This window comes from Podarcis vaucheri (assembly GCF_965113315.1).
Source record: "Podarcis vaucheri genome assembly, chromosome: 1".
Taxonomy (NCBI): domain Eukaryota; kingdom Metazoa; phylum Chordata; class Lepidosauria; order Squamata; family Lacertidae; genus Podarcis; species Podarcis vaucheri.
In genome coordinates, this window is record NC_138759.1 from 75,061,127 (window position 1) to 75,080,416 (window position 19,290).

General features: G+C 45.1%; 1 protein-coding gene across 1 annotated transcript; it reads left to right on the forward strand.

Annotated features, from left to right (window-relative positions):
• The first annotated feature begins 4,091 nt into the window (after window positions 1-4,091).
• On the forward strand, window positions 4,092-19,163 carry LOC309516202 (L-lactate dehydrogenase A chain). Its single transcript, XM_082194826.1, has 8 exons — window positions 4,092-4,245; window positions 9,394-9,528; window positions 10,505-10,622; window positions 12,912-13,085; window positions 14,775-14,948; window positions 16,832-16,949; window positions 18,007-18,130; window positions 18,371-19,163. Exons 2-8 carry the CDS (start codon window positions 9,403-9,405, stop codon window positions 18,533-18,535), a joined length of 999 nt encoding a protein of 332 aa, XP_082050952.1. The 5' UTR covers window positions 4,092-4,245; window positions 9,394-9,402; the 3' UTR covers window positions 18,536-19,163.
• Window positions 19,164-19,290: the final 127 nt, after the last annotated feature.

The following is a 19,290-nucleotide window of genomic DNA, read 5'->3' on the forward strand; positions in this document are numbered from 1 at the left end:
CTGCATGCAGATTTTCAGTTCCAACGAGATTCTGGACCCATCCTAAGCATTAAAGGCTCTGTGCCAGAATCCAGCCAACAACCCTAATAACCTTACCATATAATTCTCTCTCTCTTTCACTGAAGAAGCAGCAAAGCAGATGGACAGATTCACTGGATAGGGTGGGGGAGGCAATTATGCAAAGCTGTTTGCAATAATATTAAAACATCATCTTCTCTCTTTTTTAAAAGAAGTAGGTTTTTGTGCCATTTGCTGCTAAGCCCTCAGGAACGCAGAAGTAAATCCCATTGTTCAAATATATGTGTACACGACTGCAACATTATTGCTCCGGCAGAGGAAGTAGCCACAAAAGACCCTCCATGTAAGTTAAAACCCCAGAGCTTTTTATACTGGGGGCAGAGAAAGAGCCTTACATGACCTTCCAAAAATCTATTTTGGGAAACTCATATATGCCCAATATCCCTTACAGAGGTTACAAGCCAGATGAAATGTCCTCAAGCAAGCTTACTGAGAATGCTGCTGAAAAGTATTTTTCAAAGTAGGGGAAATGGTTGAAAGGATATGAAGAAATAGAAAAGGGGTGTGCAGCAGTTGCCTGCCCCACCTCTCTCACACACACTGCCAGTCTGTCTGAGTATGAATGGAACAAAGCCTCTAGTGAAAGGCTTCCTCAAACTCTGCCCTCCATATGTTTTTGGCCTACAACTCCCATGATCCCTAGCTAGCAGGGCCAGTGGTCAGGGATGATGGGAATTGTAGTCTCAAAACATCTGGAGGGCCGAGGTTTGAGGAAGCCTGCTCTAGTGTTATGGTGCTGAGGTCCAGATGGGGCAGCCTGTCTGGCTAAGGAGAATATAGACCTGCTATTGTGATAAGTTCCATCCTTCTAGTGGTAAAGTTAAGGCCTATCTCATCCTGAAGCAAAATCAGATTGTAGAAGCTTTCCCCACACCCTCTGCACTCTGCAAGAAGTCCACCATTAAAAAATATCCGTACCAGGAAAAAGTACAAACTAATCTGGAGTGCAAACAGTGGAGTAGGTGCAATAAAATGCAATAAAGATCAGCAGATCAGCAGCACACAGACTAGTAGATTCCAATAAGTGTAGGGCATCCACTGATCACGCTGAGATCACAACTTAACATACGTTTACGCCTGCAATTAGTACCAGCTGCACAGCAAATGAGATAGTTTTCAACAGGGACATTCAATAAACCTATTGGCCCGAGGATGAGAAATATTAAATATGTAAAATCTGCTTTACCAGTGTCTGCTTGTGTAATATGCTTCCAAAATTATTATTTAAAGGGTTCTTTTTAATTATAGCTCTACCAGCAGTTCTCAATCTACCCACCCTGCTCACCATTAAATTCATGTTTTTTAAAAAAAACATAGGTGGGAATATGTAATTTTTATTCCAATAAGTAATGCTGTTAGATACTGTTACTATTGTTTCCTTCAATAGCCTAGTCTACTGTCTGTAAATATTCAAACCGGAGTGATATTTAACCATTAATAAACTTTATAACTTCCTCCTATGGATTTCACTTCATGTTGTATTCTAGAGTCATGCATGTGTATGAATTATATTTTATATCATTCAAAGTATCTTTTGGGAGTGGAGTCTAGACTGTAAATCACTGCAGCAATTGGTGATGTTAGCAAAACTCAACCTGCTGATGATATTCATCCCATATGATAAGTGATCAGATGTTACATAATAGGGTTATTTTCCCCATTGTTTACATTTTGTTCTCCATGTCTGCAAGTTGAAGGGGTGTTCTGTTTGTGATATCCTTAAGCACATGAGGAGTTAGTGCCAATCATCCGACTCAGTGGAATGTTCCTCTAAATAAACATAATATTAGGATCCAGCTGCACGTATTTATGTAAACTTGACAGCACAATCCTGTGCATGCTTTCTTGAAAGTAAATTTGTTCAGTGGGGATTACCTGCCAATAAGTGTCTTGTTTACAGGATGGCAACTTGGGGTCAAAGGCCATATTTTTGGGGTATGCTCAGTGCTGGTTGCCCCTTTTATTTTACTTTTAAAATGTATTTTTATTAAAGATTTCTTGGTTTACAAAAGTATGTGCAATGCCTCTTTTTCAAGTTACGTTTTCTGCAGATCAGTTTCATTTGTTGTGAGACATTAGCGTTACATTAGGAATAAAAGAGGGAAAGAGGTGGAGGGGGGAATGGTAAGTAGGGGTGGGGTCGGGTAGCAATGCTTCTATTCTCCTTAGTGCAGGGGTACCCAAACGTTTTTCAGGGCCAGATTTGATGAAGTGAACATGTGTGAGAGCCGACCAAAGTTGTTGAACTTTTTATTGAGATTGAAGTTGTTGAGCTTTTTTTACAATTTTACCCCATGACATATACTGCCACGGGGGCCGGATTAAATCAACCAGCAGGCTGGATTAGCCCCCCCCCCAAAAAAAAACGGGCTTTGGACATGCCTGCCTTAGTGTATGTGTGGGGTTTTGTGTCAGCATCGTTGCCCTTTTTTATTTTGAGGGCTAAAGTAGCTGATCAGCAGCTGTTGCTGGGGAGGAGAGATGATCAAACAGCGCATTGTAACCTGCCCTGTAGCAGCTGAGGCTGGAAAAGGGAGAAGAGACCCAGGACTAAGCCTTCCTGGAAACATTATCTACAGCATCATTGCTCTGAAATCTGCTGCTTAGCATGGAGACGGTGAACAGAGAACAGGAGAAACAGTACAGTAGGTAGTCATTCTCATTCATTCTCTCTCTCTATCTCTCTCTCTCACACACACACACACACACACCGCCTTTATCTCTGGGTGATAGAGCTGGTAATGGAAAAATAGCCAATTATTCAGTCTTTCTCTCTGGGTGGGGAATTGGAGCTCTAGTTCTCTGTGCTAGATTACTCAGGCAGAGGTGGTGGCTTACTCCTAATGGGCAGTGACTACAGCTCAGTAGCAGAGCGCCACAGTCAGGAGGTCTCAGGTTCAATTCCCAGCAGGGCTGGAAAAGCCTGTGGTCAGTCTTTAACAACACTGGGCTAGGGACATAAAAAACAAGTGTCTTATATGATTGCTCTCCAAGCCCTACCTGGAGATGCTCAGAACTGAACCTAGGACCTTTTGCCTGCAAAACAGATGCTTTGCTGCCCAGCCAGGATACTGATGGCTAGAGAGGCTGATCTTCTGACTCAGTCTGTGAGCCGCCTACAGTCACTGGCCACCTGCTTCCTTGCTTGGCTCTGCTGGGCCTCCTCCTCCCTCTGTACTGTCTGCATGAGCAGGAAGTGCCTGCAGAGGGAGAGGGCATCTCAGAAATGCGCAGCAGCAACCATCAGTTGCTCAAAACTTTCTGCAGAGGCAGAGCTGAAGGTGAGCAACCATGCCTTCTCCTCATTCTCTCTCTCTGTGGGAGGATTGGGAGCCTCCACCACTGTGCCAACAGAGAGACAACTCAGACCAGGAAGTGGCAGGATGAGGGCAGCTGCTCCTATGCTCTTTGCTCACTCTTTGCCGCACTGCCCAGAGAGAGGAGGAAAGTGACGGTGGGCAGAGGCCGTTGCTTGTGTTTTCTCCTCTGTGGGCAGCAGCACCACCAGCCCAGTGCTGAGACGCCCAGAGGAACAATAACCAATAGCTTTGCTGCTGGATTGCCTCTCCACACACCAGCAATGCTAGTCGACTGGCTGCTTTTCCTACAAAAAGTGGCACCCATGTAGTGAGTTGACCCCAGTGGCTCCGCAACACTGGTTCTCCGGCCTTGTGCCGCAGGGCATCGGGCTGATGGTTTCGCAGGCCCCTTCAGAGTGCGCTCTCGCAGCCTTTCTGAGAACTGGGTGCCCTCCAGCTTGTTTGGGGCTGCGACCCGCATCCGCTCCGGCCACCACGACGCCGGGTTTTTCCTTCCTCCGTCGGATCTCCCGGCCTCTGACCTGACCGGGAGGAAGCGAGGAGCGACGCCACGTGCTTCGATCCCCAGGGAGCAGCCTTACTCTTCGCGCCTGTGCGCTGCGGAGTGACTGCGCCGGCCTGAGTCAGAACCGCGGCGCCGCCGCTGCCGAAGCCCGGCTCCCCTCGACGTGTGGGCCGGCACGTCCCGCGGTGGCCAACCCCGCCAGACAAGCGGCGGCGACCGCCCCCTCCGACGTCACGCGCGGGATTCCTACTTAAGCGCCCGCCGCCTCCCCCCGCCTCGCGGTACTGCAGCGGCAATCGGAGGGCCCGGTCATTGCGCGCACGCTTTGCTAGACTTACCCAGGTAAGGAAGCGCTCGTGGGAACGAGGCGGGCTGGGCGAGGCGTGCAAAGAGCCCCGCGCCACCTTTCCCCACTTGCACACTCGGGGTAAAGCAAGCCGTCCAAAGAGGACTTTCCCCTCCAAAGCGGAGCTAAGAGACCGGGCGTTTGGCGCGCAAGGAAGGAGAGGCAGAGTCGGTAGGAGGGCAACCCTCTAGGTCGGGGTAAGGCAACTCCGGACGTTGTGGGACCACATCTCCCAGCATCCCTGGCTTTTGGCCATGCCAGCTTGGGCTGATGCGAGAGTTGGGCGTCTGGAGGGCACCACGTTGGCTACCCGTGAGAAGGTGTGAGAGGAGGAAATTGGAATCTCTCCCCGCTTCCCCCGTGTCCCTCTGAAATGGTTTTGTAGGAAGTGCCCGGGGTTGGGAGAGAGAAGCAGGCTGTTGTGGTCCTTTTTTGGCCCACTGGTCATTATGTAACGCGAGGGGTGGAGGGAGGCGGCTGCAGAAAGGGATGCTCTGTACAGGTCAGAGAGTCCACTTTGGAGCGGAAAACGCCGACCCCTGGACCCTCAATAAATTCGAGCTGTTTTAGGTATGGCATTATTAAATGGATTTCCAATGCCCCGAGGCTTTGGGTGTGTTGGGGTGGAGAGATGACTGTGCTGGTGAGGAGAGCGGAGTTACTTTGCGAGGACCTGTGGACGCGTCGTATTTCCTTGCCGCCTCCGCCCTCGGTGCTGCAATATCCGCTACAGAGAGGAGGGAAAACGTGGTTTCCGAAAACGGCTGGGTCATCGCACTGCCGGGAGGAAATTAAAAAAGGGAGGGGGATGTCCGGGGAAGGTTGCGCTTTGGGGCCACTAGAACTTCTAAGTCGCTAGTCCATGGTGAGGTTTGCAGCTCAAGCGCAGCAGAGTTATTGCTCAGGCTGTTGCACCTTCTTAGCTCCTTTATTTCCTCCCGGGAGCGGGACTAGCACCGCCCTATCAAACCCCAGGCGAAGATCGCGGTGGTATTCTGTCTCTGACTCACGTAGTTCTCGTGCCTTTGAGCCGGGATTCCTCCTTGCCTTTTATCGCTGGCAACTAAATCAACCTGACTGCATTCGGCTTGCACGGAGGAGGAGGAGGAAGTGTGGACGGTTCTCTCCATTCCCCGACTGCATCGCCCCCCTGCCCGACCATTGAATATCTTGCACCGGGAAAACTGATCAGCACCGGAATCGGTGCCTCACACGGCCCGCTTCCCGGAAATGTAATTGGGAGGGTTATAAAGTGGTAGTTCATCTCGGCAGTAGCTGGATGCGATCGCGCTTGCAGTCGGTGATCCCCTTAGGAAGATAGTGCCGCTTATGTAGGGGGGGGAGGGGGAGGAAGGTAGATCTGGATCTGCTGATCTCTGACGGATCTGCGTTAGATTACCTAGGGTTTCAGGCTGCCCTAACAAAATGCTTCTCCCCACTTAAAATAGACAGCTTAGGGGTTTTTTCCCGGGTGTGTGTGTGTGTGCTAAGCAGGAGAGAACTCCTGAGTTCAAGTACTCTGAGAGTTCAGTTTTGGTTCAGAAAACCAAATTCTAGACACCTTGTTTTTTTAATTATAACTTGTTCGTGCATGGGCTTTGGCTGATTATATTTTGGTATTTTGTGTGTGTGTGTGTGTGTTTTAAGTATATCCGCTAAGCCTGAAATCTGTCTACCTCCCAAGGCTTAATACCCTTCCTGGTTAACAGAATTGCTACCTAGTTTAAGGGATGCGGGAAGAATCCCAGAGAAGATAACTTGTGTTAGTGAATCACTTCACTCTTCAGTGAGAATAGGTGGAGCCAGGCATTGTGTTGTGGGGAAAATGCCCTTTCCCTCAATTTGTTGTGGCTTCCCAGATTCTTGCGGATTTATTCAGGGTAATTCTTAGGACTGTGCAGGAATGCAAACTATAGGGCCCAAACTACATATGCTCAAGTGGGCCACATGCATAGTGGAATGCAGCTTTTGCCAGATGTTCAGCAAGCATAGTTGTGCCTCCTCCTTGCAATGGAAATAGGTTAAAATGAGATGCAAGGTCAGCCAATTAGCTTCATTAGAGAGCTGAGATCTGAGCCCTGGTCAAAGCCTAGCACTCTTGGCTGCACAACAAGGCTGGTCCTGTACATGGCTATGACTGTGTGCAGTTAGTTCCAGGCAGGGAGCTGGCAGAAGAACTTAATGTCTACAGACCTAGCAGTTGGGGCTAAATTAGGCTTGAATGTGGAGTGGCTCAATTCACACAGGAAGTTGATGTAGTTGCTCCAACACACAAACCAAATGGCTTATGTAACACAAGTGTGCATTTACCACACTGTTACTGAAAATGCATTTGGCAGCATTGTGGTGATGGCACCAAGTTGTGAATTTATTCTCTCTCTCTCTCTCACACACACACACACACACACACACACACACACCCAGCTCATGTGGACGCAACATGGTTCAGTGCATTCTCAATGTAAAAGTTTGATTTTGTGAATTGGACTCAAGGCCTCATATCACCTTTAAAGGCAGTATCATACCACTTCAAACAGTCATGGCTTATCTCAAAGAACTCAGGGAACTAGTTTGTTAAGGCTGCTGTGAGTTGTTAGGAGACCCCTATTCTCACATAGCCACAACTCCCAGAGTGAAGGGAACTCTCAGAACTCAAACTATGGTTCCCATGATTCTTTGGGGGAAGCCATGATTGCTTAAAGAGGTATGATATTTCTTTAAATGACTCCATAAGTGCACCACTGGTACCAGGTTCTAATAATATTCTGCTTTTTGTCCTGTGTTTGATCACAGGAACATGATTTACCATATTTCCCCTTCCTTCTTCCAACATATTGAATTTTTTTAATCTAGGTGCATGATAACCCCCCTGGCTTTCCTAGCATCACACATGCAGATTCCCATTGACTTCAGCTTCATCAGATGCCAGAGCCCTTTCATATCAAAATGTGTCCTTGTGACTGTGGCCCCTACAGGGCAGTGGAATCAGGTTTCCATTTTGCTTGTTGAACTAGACATGCAAAATCTGCAGGACACATTTTTGCCTATAGAGATGTGTCTTTCAATTTCAGGAAAGGTATCTGATACTGTAAAATTGCTGATCAGATGAAAGAATTTACATTTTCATTGAACGATTTGGAGCTTAATGTGCATAATGCATATGAATCTTGCCTGTGCCTCACTCTGAACTGCACTGTTAATTCACACAATTATTGGTAACTATAATAAGCAGCTGTTTTTAGTTTATGGGAAAGTTGCAAGATCATTCACTTGGCTACTGCTTCAGAAGTTGTGGTTTTGTTTTGTTGCAAAACTCTGCACATTGTCTCTAAATACTTACTGATCGCTCAATGTCTCCAAATACTTACTGATCACCAAACTGGAGTGCTGATGATCACGGTGGAGAGAGAGAGAGTGCTTGCCTTGATTTGCTCTTTAACCACCAAGTGAACAGCTGCATATAGTAGCAACAAAAAGACCTACAGTAACTCTGATTCAATATATTCAGGAGGGATGCTCAGTATTTCCACATTTGCAGTAGCATCATTGCTGCAAAGAGCAGAGTGCTGCATACCAGATGACACTAAAGTGATGCACCCAGGAGAGATCAGACTTTTTGGTTCCCCCCCCCCCTTGCAGTTGCTCTCTATGGGGCAGCTTTGAATGCAGGAATTGTCATAATTTTGGACTACAGGTGTATGGCTGACTATCCCATGAGCTTTGGAAGCCCATCTTTTAATGACTGGTTCTGAGATGTGTCATCCTAGCACCTTGCTGTCAGTGTTCCAGAATCTGCATTCCACATTCTTCTCTCAAACTCTGCCCACCAGTATATCCCTTCAATGTGCCCTCCCTCATCAGTCCTGTTGGGCATCTTTCCTCCTCTTCAGCAGCCTTCTCCCACCAAGCAGGTGTGCCTTTATGCCACTACATCACACACTTGCTTGCGCCATATTCCCTCCCCCAGTTTGGTTCACCAACTTTAAATTGAGATGGCAAAGGCTTGTGGCAGATTTTGATTCAGAACTGCCTGACAGTCTTAATTGCAAAGTTTAACATCATGAAATGCCCCTTCATTCCAGCAACACTGACCACTAATCTGCTATATTGACCCCTTTATTTTTCACTTTTGTGCTCTTGCATTGGCAGGCATGCACCCCTACCCCTTGTTGGTATTACCCAAGTTTTTTATATTCCTGACTTGCTACTAGCTTCTAGCTCTGGACTCTGGCCCAACGTGATATCCAGAATCAACCTTTGTCCTCCTGGGGATTTTCACCTGCCATGCTGCCAGTTTTCAGTCCAAGCCTCATTGTCTCTTGTCACCTACACCATTTCCAGAGTTGTTGTGGCCACAACATCAGAGTTTGGAACATCAGAGTATGGCATAATATTTCATGATTTTTATATGCTGCCTAATATTTTATGGTTTTTATATGCTGTTCTCTCCCAAGACAGCTTTTAACATTAAACAAAGCAAAACATAACATACATCTTTAAGAAATAAAATAAAAACTTTAAGACAAGCATATAGAAGAAAGAGCAAAGTGTTTCACTACTTCCGAGTGAGTGAGTGAGTCAGTCAGTCAGTCAGTCAGTCGCATCTTTTAGTTCTCAATCACATCCTGGGTAGACTTTGTGCCTGAAAGCATACTGATCAAACAGACAAGATGTTTTGTTGCACAATGCACTGAGCTTGCAAGATCCTTTGATAAGATACTGTGTGGCTTTGTGTTGACTGTGTACATTAGCATTCCACTTCTTGAAAACCTCTGTCTCTTACCTGCAATTATCCTGCTAAATTTTCTAATGTGTATTTGGGGGGGAAATGATACATATGTGCCAACAGTGGGTTGGATCCACACCCAAATTAGTCAATTGAACTTGGATCCCATGTAAATCAATGGGCAATTTACTCATGACTTTGTTCCCATTGTGAAAACAGAAGAATCTGCTAAAATTCAAATACTGCAATAACAATAAAAGCAAAATCAAGGTTCTTGCAAATTTGCAGAGTAAACTCTGTGGTGTCTATCTTAGTGATGGGATCCATCTTTGAAATGGACTGTGTTAACTTATCATCACAGCACAATTCAACAAGTGATGAAAATGAGCTGATTGTATTCTTATGTTTCCTCCCACAGAGCTACAAGATGTCTCTCAAGGAAAAGCTGATTGAAAATGTTCACAAAGAGGAACACCCTCATGCCCACAACAAGATCACTGTGGTTGGGGTTGGTGCAGTTGGCATGGCTTGTGCCATAAGCATTTTGATGAAGGTAGGTAAAATCTGTGTTTCGTGGGGCAAGATCTGTGGTCTTGCCTTTTCGTTTAACAATATTTTTAGCTGTTTATTTGCATTGCTGTGTTTTGAGTTTTTGTTGTTGTTGTTCTTAACTGAATTTAATGTAAGTCATTTTGTGCTACTTTGTAAGAAAAGTAATGAACAAAGACAATAATGCTAAATTTGTGTATTGCTATGTCTTTCTGTAAAAATAAAATGTTCTATAAAGCACAGGTAGAGGTGTTTTCATGGACAGTCAAGTATGTTTCCATAAACTCAGTTTGTGAATACAAATCCTAACAGTGCAGCCTATGCATACCTATTCAGAAATAAGTCCATTGGCTTCAACGGAACATACTCCAAGATCAGTGTATTTACGATTGCACTGCACACCTCAGATCTGATCAAAATATCAGCATCAGTTTACTGTAACCATGCGCTTAATTCATTTTGATCCTCCAGACCAGGGGTCGGCAACGTGTGGCCCACAAACACTGTTTTACCGGCCCACGAGCTACCCCCGAACCTAGCCACCCGCTCTTGGTGAATCCCCCGTGTGCTAAACTGTGGGGACTTGCTGAGCGGCGGCGGAAAGTGCGTCTGCAGGTGCGATTTTTGGTGTCTGGACATGCGCAGACACAATTCCCAGTGTTGTGCTGTGCCAGTCCAGCCCACGGATGATCTCTGTGGGAGTGATCTGGCCCATGGCTGGTAAACCTTGCCAACCCCTGCTCCAGACCAAACACTCCCCACAGCCATGTATAGTGGTTTATCAGGAGCTCTATAAAGCTCCCTAGTTTAGCTGTCTGCTGGGTACTGTTTATTTTTATTATTATCAAGGCCTTGGCAGGGCCTGGTGGGCTGCAGTTTGTCTTGGTGTATGTCTGCTTGTGCAGGCCTTCCCAGAACCACAAAATTCAGGTCTCTAAAAAAGCCAGTGGGTTGATCTATCTGTTCTTGGCTTTTTGTAGGATTTGGCTGATGAACTTGCCCTCGTTGATGTCATGGAGGACAAGCTGAAGGGAGAGATGTTGGACCTTCAGCATGGCAGCCTCTTTCTCAGAACACCAAAAATTGTCTCTGGCAAAGGTTAGTATTTCCCTGTCCTCTATGTACAGACCATCTATTTCAGATGCTACATAGCAAGGCAACATCCAGTAGTTTCTCTGAGAGGAAGCCTCTGTGCCTCTGGAAGTAGAGGTGACTTCTCTTGCCTTAGGCAAGACCAAAGTTGTGGAATGTCAATCTTTAAAGAGCTTTCACTATGGCAATGATGACTTGAAGGCAGCTGGTTTAACCAGCAGCTGACCTGCACAGATTTATACAGACAGCATTGGAGAGTTGGTGTTGTGGATAAAGGCTGTTTCGTGTGGTTTAAGTTGCATTACTTTGAAAAGCAGCATGGTTTGATAAAGTTAGCAATGAGCATCAAACTTATGATACCACAAGGATAGAAAAGGCTATTTATATTAACCAGGAATTTGGTCATTTATATTAACCAGGAATTTGGTCATCACTGTTTCCTTCTGCTGGCTGAGGTGGCCTGCTCTTCTGTCCATTTCCCTCCCTACAAATGCTCACCCTTTGACAGGTCTGCTTGGCAGAGCTTAGAACAAATATAAGGGAAGCCTGTTTTTGCTTCTTTTGGTGCAGCAAATACTGTCAACAGGGGAGTGTTGAGAGAATTGGATTATGGGTGCAGTCCTAAGATTCCTGGGAGGATGTCTTGGGGCCATAGAATAGGCAAGATCTACCCATCTGACACCAGAGACTCAGAATCCCAACAGTTGAGAGGTGTAGGTGGTTTTGGAGCATGCCTCCTCACTGCTGCAAGTATCTCCTAAGCCTAGGTAGGGTCCCAGAGGAGGCCCTGGAAGCAGCTAGGATGCAGAATTCTCCTGGCCCTGCAAAATGGGCAAAAAATTAGTCACACTCTTAAGCAGTCTGTTACTTCCAGTGTGAGTGATAACATTAAAGCAGACACATTTAAAGCCGAAAAAGGATCATGAGCCTGGCAGGGCTTTGGATAAAGTGCCTTCAGTATAGCACTGTTCATGAATTTACACTGGGTTTATTATACTTTTAGGTTTGAACATATCAATGTTATGAGACAAGCAACAAATGAATTTTGACAAATAGGCTGATAACTAAAAACAACAACACACACACACAGAGAGAGAGAAGCAATAACAACTGGGTGTCCCTTTTTGTTGAGTCCTCACTCCTAGTCTAAAACGAAGTATTGCAAGATTCCAAGCCAGTTCTTGCATGCTGTGGCCATTGCTTCTAGTAGTATGTCGGGTTGTTAGACTCAGCCAGGCTGGAATTTCTCAGATGTTGTTTGTATGATAAATGAATAGCCTGATTCCTCTGGTAGTGCTGGCTCGGGGTCAATAAGGCTTCTCAGGTCAGGAAGAGATGAGAGGTGTAGAGAAGGGCATGTGAATTGACTTCCCTTAGTCTTTTTACACTCCTTTAGAAAGTCGTCATCTAGAGATGATGCCTGAACAAAGAACCCTGGGAACAGGCTTTTCAGCCTTGGGAAGGTCTATGATAGAGCAAGTTGAACAACTGGCTGTAGTGTAAGAGTCCAGATACCAAATAAATTGAATCCTTGTCAATCAAAAGCACAAAGCAGTGGAGCTACAGTGTAGAGAAGTGTATTGTTGCTTTGCTAAAACTGCTGCTCTAAAACTGGCAGACAAGAGCTCTTCTTTGCTTCATTTCCCGACCACAGTCCTTTCCTGACCACAGTCCTTCGATAAAATTTTAAATAGCACTTAATGGATCGGCAAAGGGCATTTTCCCCCTGCTCCCAGTGGTCAAATTGGAGAGCTTAGTCATGGTTTCCCCTTCCATTCTCTTTTCAGAGCAATACCATCTGAAAACAGTAGCTCCAGAAGGAGCCTGGGATTTGCAGAAAAGTGGCTTGATTTTTTGTCTTATGTTTCTAGACAGGGTCTAATTGAAAGCAAAATTACATACATATAAAACATTTAATCCTTTTTAAGGGAGAAGTAGCAGTAGAATTATGATGGCAATAAGGGGTGTCTGAAGCCATAGCAGCTGCTCTTACATCCAGATGAACAAAGGTGATTTAGTACAAGCAGCTATTTTAATGTTAGTTTCCAAAACACTCTAAGCTAACACTTGGAAGAACACAGCCGAGTGTTCACAGAGCAATCATTAGGACTTCAGGTTCTCTGAAGCACAAATTCCCTTTATTCAGCTCATAAATCTGCCTCAAAGGTGTCCTTCTGCTCCTGTGGGCCCAATTATTCCTCTCTTCCAGTCATGCTTTGTGCATTCAATTTGTCTGGAATTGTAACATGCATTATGAAATTTATTTTGAACAAACAAATGTGTTTATTTTTGCAGACTATGCTGTGACTGCACACTCCAAGCTGGTCATCATCACTGCCGGAGCCCGCCAGCAAGAAGGCGAGTCTCGCCTTAACTTGGTTCAGCGCAACGTGAACATCTTCAAATTCATCATTCCCAGCATTGTCAAGTACAGCCCTGACTGCAAGCTGCTTGTTGTTTCAAATCCAGGTTGGTTGTGTCCTATTCTTAACTGCTTATGGACCATAATTCACCCTCCAGTCCTTTGAAAGGAGAAATTGCTTGCTTCCAAGAAGGAAATTGGGGAATCCTGAAAGCATTCCAAGTTTTCCCTTGGCCATGAAAAGGAAAATATCTATTCCACCAGGACATCATTGTTTAACACTTAAGTTTCAATTCTGAAGTGGGACCTGCAACTAAATATCGTCCCATGGAGTGCTCCTGCTCAGGGTTCCATTCAGCCATGCCCTTTCCCAGAACACTCCATTCTCTTACCTCTTTCCATGTCCCCACTGTATCTACTCAGCAGCCAATCATCATTCCATGCCCACTGATGCTGCTGTCTTTCATTGGGCTGTTACAGGTCACATCCTTCCTATTCTAAAGATTTCATGGACTTCTGGGTTCCATAAACTTGCTCATAACTCCTTTTTGAGTGTGGGTGGTGCTGTTTTGGCTATATAAGGATCTTCATTTGAAGAATGATTTTGCTATCTAGTATCTACGATGATTGGAACTATGGTGGTGACAATCGTGGCTAGGGTCTGTTAAGAGATCACATCATTCCACTGTCTCATGGGAAATACAGCAGTACTTCCATGTTTGACTGTTAGGGTGCAGTATACAGGAAACGCCTAACTTTCCCCCATGTAAAACGAGGTGCTGTGCCTAGTACCTAGCTGATAGCTCATTTACACTATTACTCTCTGTGACAACACACTTGCACACTCTTCTCTGATCTATTTACACAGTGGCTGCATTCAGATGCCCTGGTAAATCATGGTGGATGGACCATAGCTCAGTGTTGAAGTGTGTGTTCCTAACATAGGAAAGTCGAAGGTTCAAACCCTGACATCTCCAGATAGAACCAAGAAAGATTCCTTGGCAATGCCAAGCTGGATGGACCATGGCCCCAACTCTGTAAGGCAGCTCTTGAATTCCTATGAGCCCTGGGGTCATGTTCCCACACCCAGCCCTTGTGGTTATGAGGTTGGAAGCTTTCTTTTTGATGGGTTCAGAAGAACAAATAAACTGTAGTTAATAAGGAAGTGAAAGCTTCAAAACTCATCCTCAGGGCTGGAGAAGATGGGAACAGGTGCAAGCCCAAGGCTCTCCTAGTCTTGCTTTGACCCCAGTAAGCCATAGCTTACCATGATGTCTGGATGCAGAAGTTCAGGAAGTTAAACTAGAGACTTTGGCAAAAGGAAAGAGCTTTGGTTGCTCTGCTGGGTAAGAGCTTGGGGAGGTGTTGGGATACTTGCAAGATGCTATGTCCTGCTTCAGTCATGCCTGCATGCCCTGGTCCCAAGTGAGATATCGCTCCCTGCGCCCTCTGTAAGACACAGATAATTCTGGATTGGTGCTGTTAACTCACAGGGGACATTTACTAGGAAAGTCAGAACCATAGTACAGAACCATCACTCTTGCCTGAGCACCTTATATTAAAATGAGAGGATTGTAAAGAAGCTCCTCAATATTCCCTCTGCCCTTTAACTGCTGCCTGGAGCCAGGATGGTTTTGGCATTTCATCATTAAGGTAGCCTTGTGTAGAACAGATGAAATTAAACAGCCTCTCTTTGTGGAGAAGGATTGCAGATTCCCAGTGCTCTTGAAACTTGTCTGTCTTTAATAGTGCATATGACAATCACTTTCTAACCAGATGACTTTGCTTGTTGACAGTGGATATTCTGACCTATGTGGCCTGGAAGATCAGTGGCTTCCCTAAGCACCGTGTGATTGGAAGTGGTTGCAATCTGGATTCTGCCCGTTTCCGCCACCTGATGGGCGAGAGGCTGGGCATCCACCCTCTCAGCTGCCATGGCTGGATTGTTGGAGAGCATGGAGACTCCAGTGGTAAGCATGACACGCAATCCATTTGCTACCCAACTCACAAAGGAAACAGACTGTTGCATTCTGACTTCCTTCATGTTCTTGGAAGATGAGTGGGATTGGAATATACTGGTGGTAACAGTACCTGGTGAAAAGGAGAGCAGCAGAGCATTTCCCAGATCTACCTCTTGAACGTAGAATCGTAGAGTTAGAAGGAACCTTTGAGTAATTTAGGCTAGTCCCCTGCTTAATGCTGGATCCTCCAATGCAGGGTGCGTGTACAGCATCCCTGATAAAGAACCATCCATTGTCTACTTAAATGCCTGCAATGAAGGAGAGCCCATCGCCTCCAAAGCCAGTGTTCCATTGCTGAGGAATTCTTATCATTAGGAAGCATCTCCTAACACTGGGTTAGGTAAAATAGTTTTCTCCGGACGTTGCTGAACTACAGCTCTTATCATTGACCATGATGGGCTGATGGGGAGTTGGAATCCAACAAATGACAGCTTTTTGGAAATTTGAAGACGGCTATAGAATCGTTGACCACATCAGACTTAGGTGCTGGGCAAACCCACAGAGAGGTTTCCATACTCTTCCCTCTGTATGGAAGTTAGGAATATAATCTAGCTGTCCCTACTGCATGAAGTAACACTAGATGGTCTATATTTGACTTGAGCAGCTCTGTTGCAAAAGGTCAGCTTTGTAATCCAAGTAGGCCAAACCCTACCAGGCTAAATTCTACCCTTTACTCCTAACTGGGGAGTTCACAGTAAATCCTTTTCATGTCAGAGACCCTTGCATGCTGGTCTTCAGTAAAGCAGTTACAAGTTACTTGTCTTGGCCCCTCTGTCATCCTATATTTGGGAGTTGTGTGATCTCATACAGCCCTGCACCAATACTGCCACTAGAATTCTGCTTTGATGCATAAACTCAGATTCTACTCTACTACTCCTCTATCCCGTCTCACAGCAGTGAATATAAGCACAACCCCCTGTTCTGGGGTTTCTCTCCCTCTCTGACACCCCAAGCCAATTGGTGGTGGTGGTGGTGGTGGGGAGGTAGAGGGGAAAGCCACAGTGCGCTAGCACAAGTCCTTGCACGAGCTTCTATTAGCAGGCTTCATTACAGTGGTGCCTCGCAAGACAAAAAGAATCTGTTCTGTGATTCTCTTCGTCTAGCAGTTTTTCCGTCTTGCGAAGCAAGCCCATTGACGGATTAGCGCTATTTAGCGGCTTATCGGATCAGCTGATAAGCGGCTTAGAAAAGGGGGGGGGAGGAAAAAAACCCAGCAGGAACTCGCAAGACATTGTTGTCTTGCGAAGCAAGCCCATAGGAAATTCGTTTTGCGAAGCACCTCCAAAACGGAAAACTCTTTCGTCTAGCGAGTTTTCTGTCTTGCGGGGCACCACTGTACTTGAATCTGGCCCTCAGCTGTGTACTTGGCTGCTTGCTTGCCTTAGGTGAGCAGCTGCTGCCGCCACACTCATCCTTGAATGACAGATTATATGCAGTGTATGGTTGCCAAGCCCTGTGTGTGTGGTCACAGCACTTTTGCAGTCTTTCTTCTGCCCCAAGGGCTATGGACCATTTTAGGAAGATGTGTGTGCATAGCCACAGCAGGATGAAAACCCACCCTTTTCCCTGGGTTTATGAGTTAAAAGGAACAGGTCAGTGGCTAATCCAGCATGGATGAGCACAAGGATCCATCTCCACTACCTGTTAGCCAAAGTTTAAGGGGAAGATATGTGTGCGTAGCAAGATGCTTAGTAATTATAAAACTGTACTTGGTACATCATGCTACATTAACTGCCCAGCTCAGATCTGTTCGAAACACTTGTGAATCTTACTTTCTGTGAGGTTGGAAAACGTTCTAGATTGCTCAGAAAAATCTCCTGCATTTTATTCAGTGCCTGTCTGGAGTGGCGTGAATGTTGCTGGCGTCTCTTTGAAAACTTTGCATCCAGACATGGGGTCTGATAGTGACAAGGAGAACTGGAAAGAAGTCCACAAGCATGTGGTAGAAAGGTAATCTTTATCTCGTCTCTGTGTGAGAGAGGAAATGGGGTTCCACTGAGCTTCCAGAAATTGCCTGTGTCTCATTTTCAAGGATGCCACAGCCTACATTGCTTCAACGAGGTCCCCTGATCCTTAACGGAGCATTTTTGCCCCATGACATGCACTTAACTTTGGACCAAACCCCTTCGTTTTCCCACAATATAATCTCCAATTTTCTAGTTTTTAAGAAATATTGATTTAGAGTGCTGTTTACAGTGTTCAGATTACTGGAGAGTGCTTTTCCAGTGTTGGAAACCACTGTTCAGCAGTTAATTTCCCTTTGTTGATAGATACTATATAGCAATCACTATATTCTGCACTGTGGAATTTGAATGTGTTTTGAAAGCGAAATAAAGTAAATTCTGCATACATTTCACATTCCTGAAGGACTGATCCATTTACAAACTGCCCTGGTTTACGTAACATGCTGGGTAATAGCATTAATGTTTAACTACCATTACATGTGAATTAGCAGCTTGTTAGTGTAGGCGTTCAGAAATCCAGATTGCTTCACCCTCATTCTTGCTTGTGCTACATGCAAGAACCACAAGCTGTGGCTTGTTGTGCCATATAATCTGAACCCTGGTTTTCATCTTTCTAAACAAACCATTGTCTAACTTTGCTCAGACAACCTGAGAAGCCAAGGCTGGTAGTTTCTCTTCTCGCCCCCCACCCCTAAATGGTGTGGCTAGGAAAGGAGAAGGGACACTGCAAGGACTTTGAGCATGCTGCTCATTTGTATTTAATGTTTAAATATTAACTATGGCTTGACAAAATGTGCAAGCAAAGCTACTCCATGCAGGTACCAGCATCTCTACAGGGAAAGGCTAGTAGCTTGCTTGTAAAAATAATAAATTAATAGATCTAATGCCTGCAACAGATGCCGTTTGGAGATAGAGGATAAGTAGCCTCAGATGGACTTCACCTGAAGTATAGATGGACAGCTATGCTGTTGCTTAATAGACATGATTCTTTTTAAGAATTTTTTTTTGCTGAAAGATTCAATTCTTTTAACGTTCTCCCACAGTGCTTATGAGGTTATCAAGCTGAAGGGATACACATCTTGGGCAATTGGTCTTTCTGTGGCTGATCTAGCTGAAACTCTCATGAAGAATTTAAGGAGAGTGCATCCAGTTTCTACAATGGTGAAGGTAAAACATGCTCAGTGTCAAATGCTAAGGTGTTTTCTTGTTATTACTATGCTGTATGCATAGTCAAGCTAACAGAGGCAGTAGCTGCCAAAGCAAGTAAATGAGTTTGCTTTAAATAAGGAACAGATCTCCCTGCAAGGATGGCACTTTCTCCCCCTTCCCACTATTGGGGAAAGCATTTATTACATGCAAATCAACACATTATTTAACTGGCTTCTTTCTTTTTACTGTTCTTTCTAGGGCATGCATGGAATTAAAGATGACGTCTTCCTTAGTGTTCCTTGTGTCCTGGGCTACTCAGGAATTACCGATGTGGTGAAAATGACCCTGAAGAGCGAAGAGGAAGACAAGTTGAGGAAGAGTGCAGATACACTCTGGGGTATCCAGAAGGAACTTCAGTTTTAAGCCTGATGTCCTATCACTTCACCGCTTAACTAGTGTTTAATGGGTCTTAGTGGATTGTCTTGTTGCACTTTTCAGATAGATCAACTCCCTTTACGATGTGTGTCAACTACCAACACAATGCAGAGCTAAATTTGCAAATGAAATGCCTATTTTATCCAGTAGGAAACTTGCAGCTCCTGTTTACCACAACCCCGGTCTGTGGCCAGAACTGGAAGAACCTAGTCTCTTGTTAAGTGGCGTAAAAGTAGATCCAGCATGCTCTGAAACAACACTGCCAAATGGAAGCTTCCTGCCTTTCCTCAGCTAAACTTTAGTCACTCAGAAGAGAAGAGCTCAATTGGTCTTCCAAAAGCTGTAGAAAACCAAAGAATATTTTGTGATCAAAAAGGATTGGCAGATTCACTGACCAATATTCTCTGCTTAACAGATGACTTAAATCTCCAGTATTGAGCAGTTCTAAATGTCCTTTTTCCTTAGTCTTTGTGCATACTTTTCAAGAGAACTATGTGTACTCTAGAGGAGTGTCTTAAATGTTATGTAAAAAAACCTCTGTATGCAACAATTACAACTGATGCAATTGTCTAACTGTAGTACCAGCCCAAGCAACAAAATAAACAGTTAACTGCTACTTCTCTGGGTCTATATGGTTGGCCGTAAACATGACTAATCTTCAATCTCCAGGTTTTGTACAGCAGTTAATAGACACACGCACCCTTTATTGCCATGTAAGCCAAGGTGGGCAGAGAACAGATCTG

Excerpts from the sequence above, each read along its gene's own strand:
- LOC309516202 (XM_082194826.1), top strand. The coding sequence starts at position 9,403 with ATGTCTCTCAAGGAAAAGCTGATTGAAAATGTTCACAAAGAGGAACAC. Across the intron at positions 13,086-14,774 it reads GCTTGTTGTTTCAAATCCAG|TGGATATTCTGACCTATGTG; the intron begins GTTGGTTGTGTC and ends GCTTGTTGACAG. Across the intron at positions 14,949-16,831 it reads AGAGCATGGAGACTCCAGTG|TGCCTGTCTGGAGTGGCGTG; the intron begins GTAAGCATGACA and ends CATTTTATTCAG.